The 8,726-nt window shown below is 42.3% G+C and overlaps 1 protein-coding gene across 1 annotated transcript in view; it reads right to left on the bottom strand.

Annotated features, from left to right (window-relative positions):
* Window positions 1-8,726, bottom strand: part of SCUBE1 (signal peptide, CUB domain, EGF-like 1) — a 220,390-nt gene that overhangs the window by 21,669 nt on the left and 189,995 nt on the right. Inside the window, exons 11-12 of the mRNA XM_009332799.1 lie at window positions 4,844-4,966; window positions 1,285-1,404 (exon numbers count right to left, since the gene is read on the bottom strand). Coding sequence (XP_009331074.1) covers window positions 1,285-1,404; window positions 4,844-4,966 — 243 coding nt within the window. The remainder of the gene's footprint in view (window positions 1-1,284; window positions 1,405-4,843; window positions 4,967-8,726) is intronic.

The following is an 8,726-nucleotide window of genomic DNA, read 5'->3' as shown; positions in this document are numbered from 1 at the left end:
AAATTACCTGGAGAAAAGAAAAAAAAAAAAAGGGGGGGGGGGAGGGGAAGATGGGATGCCTGAGTTTCTGTAAACAACAACGCCTGAGTTTCTATAAATAACAATGCCTGAATTTCTATAAATAACAGTCAGCTGAACTATTACCAACAAAATTTAAGAAAACCCAGCAACCGCCAGCAACTAATACAGAGAGATGTTTTTTCCATACTGCCTCCTGAGACAGATTTAGTTGTATCCATTTTGTATGAGACAGTAAGACAGGTTTAAAGCTGTTGCTATGTCATCCTTTGCTCCGTCAAAACCTGGATAGATGAAAATTCCTTAAAAAAAGTAAAAAAAAAAAAAGGGGGGGGGGAGGGGAAGATGGGATGCCTGAGTTTCTGTAAACAACAACGCCTGAGTTTCTATAAATAACAATGCCTGAATTTCTATAAATAACAGTCAGCTGAACTATTACCAACAAAATTTATTAAAAACCAGCAACCGCCAGCAACTAATACAGAGAGATGTTTTTTCCATACTGCCTCCTGAGACAGATTTAGTTGTATCCATTTTGTATGAGACAGTAAGACAGGTTTAAAGCTGTTGCTATGTCATCCTTTGCTCCACTGGCTGAGCTGATGGAAGTTTTATGCTACCCTGGCTGGTGTGGGAGCTTGATCACGTGCTGTGGCAGCCGCAGCGTTAAATTGCCCAGCATGTCCCACTCCTCCTCTCCTGCCCCTGCCTCACATCGTGCGCACTAAGCTGAGTTCCTCTCAGGGGAACCCTCCGCTTTGGGAGTTGCTTCTGCTCCTGCTCAATCACACAATTACAGGGTTTTTCAGGCCATGACGCAGAGTCCACCATTTTAAGCAGATGCCGGGATGGACACAGGGGACTTACTCATATTGACAAACATGTTACTAAAACTTAGCAGGAATTCACGGAAATCAACTGTTCAGTTTTCCCCCCACTTTAGACATAGCAATTTAATATATTAAAGTTTTTCTTTTGCACCATCTGGTTAAGGTAGTTGTGCGTCTCAGATTTTTGTTAAGTTTTTTTCTGCCAAATGACATCTCAAATTAAAAAACTAAGGGCCAAACCTCTAATGTAACTGACAGTCAGCTCTTCTTGCATTTAATGATGTGCATGTTGCCCCCATTTAATTTATAATGATGTTTTGCTCATTTACAGTTGTCCATAACAAAAACTGAATGCAAGAGTCATCAATACATTAGCAGAGAAAAAAAATCATCAAGTCACATTCTAGACTTCGGAGGACAAATATTTTGTACAAACCTGGAACAAAAAGAGTATTGGATGGGCACGACAGGAAGCAACTCTCTATGCCTCCTGTCTTACTACACACTAGCTGAGCCTTGGGAGCCGGTTTGGCATTCGGGAGACATTTCACTATCTCTGAGGAGAAAAGAAAAAAGAAAAATGAAAAAAATCAGGCACTGCCCAACCCAGAACTTTGTGCATCCACTTGCTTACAGCGGTGAGGAAAGGTAGAAGCGGCAGCAAAGCAAAATCACAGGCCCAGGCATTTCTGAAATAAGCACATAACAGGGAGAGAGTATCTGGATCTCGAGCTTGGAAAGAAAACAACTTCACATTTTTAGACCTAAACTCTAGATCAGTCTTTCCCTCCAATCCTCCACTTTGGGACTGTTCAGGTCCAGATCTGCACTCTGAAAGGCAGGTGTCTCTCTAATTATGAGCACAATTCTGTGTACACAACTTGATCACAGAAGCAACAGGACATACTAATGACCTGAGATGTCCTCTCCCCCCTTTTGGAGGCACAGCTCTCTGCTTTAACAGGCCCAGTACCACACCACGCACAGGAGTCACCCCCACAAAGATCTGTTTATTTAGATGACTGCTAAAATGGTGTTTTCCACTTCTCACTCCAACTCTCGCAGACTTTTTAATTTCAGCTTCACGCTCAAGCTTCTGGAAGTAGAAAACTTCCCAGCCGGGCGGAAGTGAGGCAGGACACGCTGGGATGGAGATGAATAGTCCCACTGGTCCTTTCAGCCACTGCCGAAATGCCCCAAGCAATGCTAGAAGGGACACTGTGACACACAGACATCAGCCATTTCTCATCAGCACCCGCGGCACGAGGCACATTGCAGCTCGGGCAATGGAAATATCCAGCTTCTCCTCTTGGCTTCATGGCAGGATGAAGACAGAGTATCCTGCACGTCTCACAAGCTGCTCTTCGTATTTGGGTAGGGGATGGTTTGTGCTGAAACTACATAGAGTTGTTACGAATTGTTGGACCAGTCTCTGCTTCACCCTGAGATGATGGTATGCCACTGATAATTATAATCCTGCATTTATTTTAATTGGACATCTTTTGGGACTGAAGTGTTACTTAAGTACATCTTTCTCCACACAAATGACGAGGTTCATTCTCAGCTGCAGCTGGCAGGTGACATCACTACCTGCACTGAGACAGCCTCACCGCTTCCCTCCTTTTCCCCAGAGATTTAACCTCTGCACTGACTGCTGGCCAAGTGCAGCTGGGCACCTCTTCAAGCAGTTATTTCACACTGCATCGGCTGGTTACATCTCAGCCAGGTGTCTGTAGAGCAGTTCTTGCTTCAGCCCCGTAAAAACACGTGTTCAGGTCCATATGCTTTTTCTCCGACTGTTCCTTGCTCTTTCTTCCAAACATGCTCACCTTACAAGATGGACTTGGCTGACTCTTGTTTTGCTCACGGTTGACTGTGCTACTGCAAATGCCATTTTTCCTACCCCTCTGCTCACCACTGAACCACACCAAGGTAGGGGGGAAATCAGAGCTGCAGCATCCGAGTCCAGTAGGAAGCAACCAGACTGGTTTGGGTCCGCCGGGGTTTGGGAAAAGCCCAGTAAAGCTGGGATGAAACAGACCAATTCAAATGTGGTAGCTGGAATGAACCTTGCCTGGCTTGGCTTGAGGGCAGAGGAAGGGTGCCAGCAGCTGCCAGCTGGGTTGTATTCCTGGCCTCACTAGTGGTCAAAGATAAAATATCCAAGTCCCTTGAACACACCTGATGTTTGCGTCTCAAGTATGGGAATAATCATCCTCCACTTACCTCCCTCTTAAGGCCTTTTATGTTACTTTGGTGACGCTTCGAAGGAAATTATTTCTTTGGACTGAGGAGACAACACAAGTGCAAAGTGTCATTGCTGAGCAAAAGAGGATTTTGTTACTGCAAGTGTCTCCAAATCATGTGGCATTCAGGGTCATTAGATATCATTCTCCTCCTTTTTATTGGGCTTTTATAACAATGTAGAACACAGTTTCCTCTAAACAATGTTGGTAATAAAGACAGGCAATCAGCAGGGAGATGACACTCATTTTAAGCCTCATTAAATTGATCAAATAGAACAGTGCATATCAATAGAGAAGGGTGTTTATTTTCCATCTTCCAACTGAGTATTACAAATAACAAAGAGAAATTTACAACTAGGAAAATATTCTCAATACAGTCTCGTACCATGGGAACAGCATTCTTAGTAGGTTGAGAGGGAATATAACACAAAAATTCTGTAGTCTAACTACGTACCAGACCCCAAAAAATTTTAGTCCCCATTGTTAATTTACAAATTCCTTTCCAGAGGACTGACTGGTACATTGCAAGGGAGACCTAGTGGATAACTGAAAAAACAGAGTTAACCATTTCTTACTCCTATAGTACTTGTTCTCTAGATAGCAGTGAAGGTAATTTATATAAAGCAAAGTGGGAAAAATAAGGTACTTAGATGTGGTTAAGACGACAGTCAGTGGCAAAGGCTGAAACCCAACTTGACACCCCCCTTTCCCAACTCAACTATAAAGTGCTTTCCATACTGCTGTATCCATGTAAGTGGAAAAATGCTGTAATTGCATGATCGTGCCAGAGGCCGGTGCAGTGCTCTCTACCCCAGACTATAGTGCTTTCCCTCCGTATGTGCAGAGATTCCCTTAAGTAATGTCCCCCTTTATTGTTCTGTTTTGCTCCCAGTTAGGTATTAGGCATGAGCCCCAAATGTATCTATGAGAATCAAACAAACAAAACCAACCAAACAAAACCCCACAACCTAAATTTGACTATGCAAGACCTAAGGTACGCTATTCCCATTAAAAAACATGAAAACAGAATTAAAATATGACAGAAAATACTTTGAATGGCTGTAGCCATGGCCAAGATTTGCTGTGCTTCAAATTAGACCCTAAGGAAACAAAAAGTCATCTACTTAAAGGATACACAAGAACGATGACTGGAACAGATATTGAGATTTGCCACAAAGTAAGTGGCACTAGCAGCAAGTGCCACCATTGTAGTGGTCTCAGGATTTGGCTCATTGCAATTAATACTTTTGACACAGCTACTGTCAGTGCTTTATATTAAACAGGATACCTTTGGCGATAATTTGAAAAATTGGGGTATGGTGCTGTGAATGTAGATAATAACCTGAATACCACGTGCTATTTGTAAACAGTTAAATATTCTGAATATTCTAAATGACTCAGAGGGAAACAGAGTTATATCTGAGGTGATAGTGATGGATGTCAAAGGACAAAAAAAGGAGAAAACTATAAAATACATAATATAATAGTATAGGATGACTTTGTTTTGTGTGACTCGTCTCATAAAAAAAAAGAATTGAATACAACAAAAATCCAACACATTGCCCATTCTCTAATCCACCTGTAGTTATATCCTAGTCCACGGACGACCAGGTATTAAAGGCTAAAATGAATTTGGGGATCTGTATTGTGAAAATGCAGCATCCCTCAGACAAAACCATGGGCTTTTCCACACTCCTGGAGAACAGGAGCATCACCACAGTCACCTCTGAGTCAGTCTCCCATACTTACCAACGCAGTCCTTTTTATTCCAGTGCAGTTTCTTTCCAGGTGGACAGACACACTCATAGCTCCCCATTGTATTAAGACACCCATAGTCACAGCTACCATTGCTGATGCTGCATTCATCAATATCTGAAATGTAATTAAAGTTGAGAAGAGTATTAACTATTTGTGCACGTCTACTGTACATTAAGATATTATGTGCATAAGGATATCTGTTTTCTACTATATCTTTTATATTTCAGTCTATATAAACATGTATAAAAGCAGACAATACTCATGTCAAACAATTTTATGTACATTGAATGTATTTGTCCTTAGACACATACTTAGCTCCCATTCTTGCAGAGATTTATGCATACGATACAATTTACTTGCCAGGACTAGTTACACTGAAATTCTTGGAAGTACTCACATGATACAAAACATGCTCGAAAGTCTCTGCAGCATCTGGACAATGAAGTATATTGCATTATATGAAAAAAATGTCAAAGGCATAAACATCTGTGAAAGTCGATCACTTTTGCATAACAGGGAGATAAATTCTCCATAGTGATTCACAGAGTTTGCTTTTAGAAATGATTCAGATGGAGGAAACTATAAATTTGATAGGAACCTTACAGCTGAAATGTAGTTTATTTAGTCTTCTACTCCTCAAATAAAAATGAAAGGTAAGAGCTTGCAAGAAGGCAAAGCAATTACCAGGTATTTATCAGTGATACTCCACACAAAATCTTTCAACTTTAGATACACTGGAAAAGTATTTAGTCAATATGAGGTATAACCTTTTTAGTCTATGCAATCAGCATTTATATACTTTATACATTTATATACTGACACGGCTGATCTCTCATCCTCTCTCCTCCCACCACCAGAAAGGATGTTTATCCATCATGCTCAGCAGGAGTTGTGCTGCCATGTACTCACCTCTGGGTCACGCTCAGGCATGTTTCGGACACTAGATGGCACAGGCCAAAATTGTGATATGGCACCAGTGAACCATCAGTTGCGCGTTGCTGCTCCAGACTCTTTGATTTACTAGTACAGCCGTAACCTAAAAGTCCTTGTTATGGACCACAGCCCCGTTATTTTAGGTACTGCACTAACCTCAACAACAAGTGGTTTCTGCCCTTTGAACGCAGCTACCCATCTGCTTGCTAAAACGGTCGTGTTACTGAAATGTAACATGGCATGTAGGTTGCGCCATTTGACATACGCTCAAATGAGCTAGAACGACACCAAATCAACAGGAGATATACTGAATTGCTAACACTCTGGCTTAATGATAGGCCTCAAAATGTAACTGTAGAAGTAAAATTGTCACTTAATGTGTTTCTAAGGGAGGTCTGTCCATAAAGGCTCACAGGCTGAGTGTCTAACTGCCTTTCCAAACCACGCCTGAACCCAGGCTTGAACTCTGATTGCCGTGTGCTTGGCACTGTGTGAATCCATATGGTTTGCAGGAACACAGTCTGAGTTCAAGCCAGTTCTCCCCCGGCACCAATTTTGGAGTCCAGCGACCCCATCTGAAGCCAGAGGGTGAGGAGGTGGGGCTGATGAAGGGATTGGACTCAAGCACACACTCAGGCCCTGCACTGATTAAGAAATGCAGGCCTATACATATTAGCCAAGTCCTCCTCTGGCATCTTGGGGCACTTGATGGGAACATGAGTATTTACTGGGGCAGCTGCTGGAATCCAGAAACAGCTTTCTTTTTCTGATGCCTGTTTGGTTAAGCAAAAATCTAGAAAACATGGAGTACACGCATAAAAGAAACTGAGAAAGACACCCTAATACATCAGGCATGTGTCTAGAAAACATTACAATTTTTGAGTCAGAGTCAGGACATTTGGAGGTCCTGGGTCAGCAGTTCCAAAAACTGACGAGGGAGACGATAGTCCCAAAAAAAACTTTTTCTGGGAAATTTTGTACATAGTAGCCAGGCTTCTTCTGAGTGCAACAGGGGGATCTGCTTGCTAACCCATACTTCAAAACACACATTTAGTCCACAGTCCTCCTGCCACTGAGCTCTGGCCAAACTGCTCAAACATGAGCTCTTGCTGTCAAGTACCTCAGCCCAGAACCAAGCTCCTGGTGAAGCAGCCAAATTCCCAAAGGCGTTGAACAGTCCTGCAGATTCTACTGACTCTCCTAACGTCACTTAATGAGCCAATACTGCAAGTAGGGCTTCACATAAACAGGTGGTGTAAGTGCTAGCACTGTCCTTGTAGAAGATTCCCTTATGATACATGACTTCTGTTACAAGAGATGTCATGAAAAGGATCCCAGAGAGAGCAACAAGGGTTGCCCCTCAGCATGGAAGGCCCAGAACAAGGACATTGCCACATAGTTTATTAATGACTAGTAGAGGGGAAGCAAGATGGACAGAAAGCTTATTAAGAGGCAAGTTTGCACCAAATATTTTTGCAGGTTCTCATTATTTCTCTCTAGTTTTGACTTCTGCTCAGTGCCACATGGATGGCAGCCAGGGTGAGTTATTTGTTCCACTGTAAACATCACTCTCCAGGGGCTGGCTAAAACTAATGATAGGCCTGAGTGGCAAAGCTCAGGGCCTGGACAAGTCTGGATTCAGAGCTGGGATTTTGGATCTGCCCATTATGAAAAAAAGCAGGAGGTTTGGATCTGGTTATGTTTTTGCCTGAAGTTCGGCACTGAGTATTTCCAGTTAGAGTTTAGGTCCTACTTCAGTCTTATTTAAAAGACTGAAGCTGAACTGAGGCTGAAGATTATTTGAAGACTGAGGCTGAACCCCAAACTTTGAGGCTTTCCCTAAATTAATACATAAAGCCATTAAGGAATTAACAGTGAAACTGAAGATCAGTCTCTCCACACCCCACATAGGTCCCCCAAACTTTCAGACTCTGATTTTGTTTTCAGAACTGCACTCAAGTGGAGTCGTCTTCCAAACTCTGTCCTTAGATGGACTCCTATTTCTCTTCCTGCCTGCCTCTACTATACAGTGAATTTGTTACCTACCCTGCTCTATAGAAGAGATACTAACACACACCACCTACACACTTCTCCCGAAGAGAAGCCAGGAAGAGATACCATTAGTAGTGTCTCATGTTATCCCTACAAAATCAGGTGAACGCAGCACTCGGACAAGTGAGGGGCTAGCATCTGTTTCTGCTACATCAGTTTGCGCGGCACAAACCGAATCACATGGGAACGGAAACAACAAGAGCCTTTAACTGTATCTTTTTGACTCAGTCTGTAGCACGATTTACTTAGGAATACATAGAGAACAACTCCTGCATATACTATGTACCACAATGCCTCCTCCACAAATTAAGAGCTGTTAGGGCCCAACACTGTTCTCAGCAATTCCTCTAACATGCTTTCCCTGGCCTAAGTGTGACTCGGATCAGAACCTGGCCTGAATACATGGATTTTGTGGGTTTAAAGTCGAGGCTTTGTTTACAGTTTGATGCAAGCTTTACTTAGTTTGTATCTTGAATAATTTGAATAATTAAATAATTAACTATTAACCATCTTTTAACTAAACAAAACCATTTAGTTTTACATTTAAAAATAGCACGGAGATTTTCTTGTGTGTCAGTATTTTCTAACAAGTAATTTAGATTCAGGGCTTTCAGGTTTTATTGTAATTTTCTCTTGTCACTTTCGTTTGTGTAATGCTGACCTGATTGGTTAAAACCATAATTCGGACTTAATACACTTAAGAAATCCCTCAAAAAAATCCCTTTGCTCTCCTTTGACCAGTGTTCTGAACACAATCAAAACCTACCCCACTTCTTAAACGTTCAGGCAGGAGGCCACAGCAATGGCTGTGGGGTAACACCTGGGGGCGTTAGCCAGGCCGGCGGCAGGCAGTCTCGTACTGTGACACCCCTGGCAAACATTGGATTTG

Source organism: Pygoscelis adeliae, unplaced genomic scaffold, assembly GCF_000699105.1.
Source record: "Pygoscelis adeliae isolate BGI_AS28 unplaced genomic scaffold, ASM69910v1 Scaffold38, whole genome shotgun sequence".
NCBI lineage: Eukaryota > Metazoa > Chordata > Aves > Sphenisciformes > Spheniscidae > Pygoscelis > Pygoscelis adeliae.
This window is presented reverse-complemented; position numbering and strand designations above follow the sequence as displayed.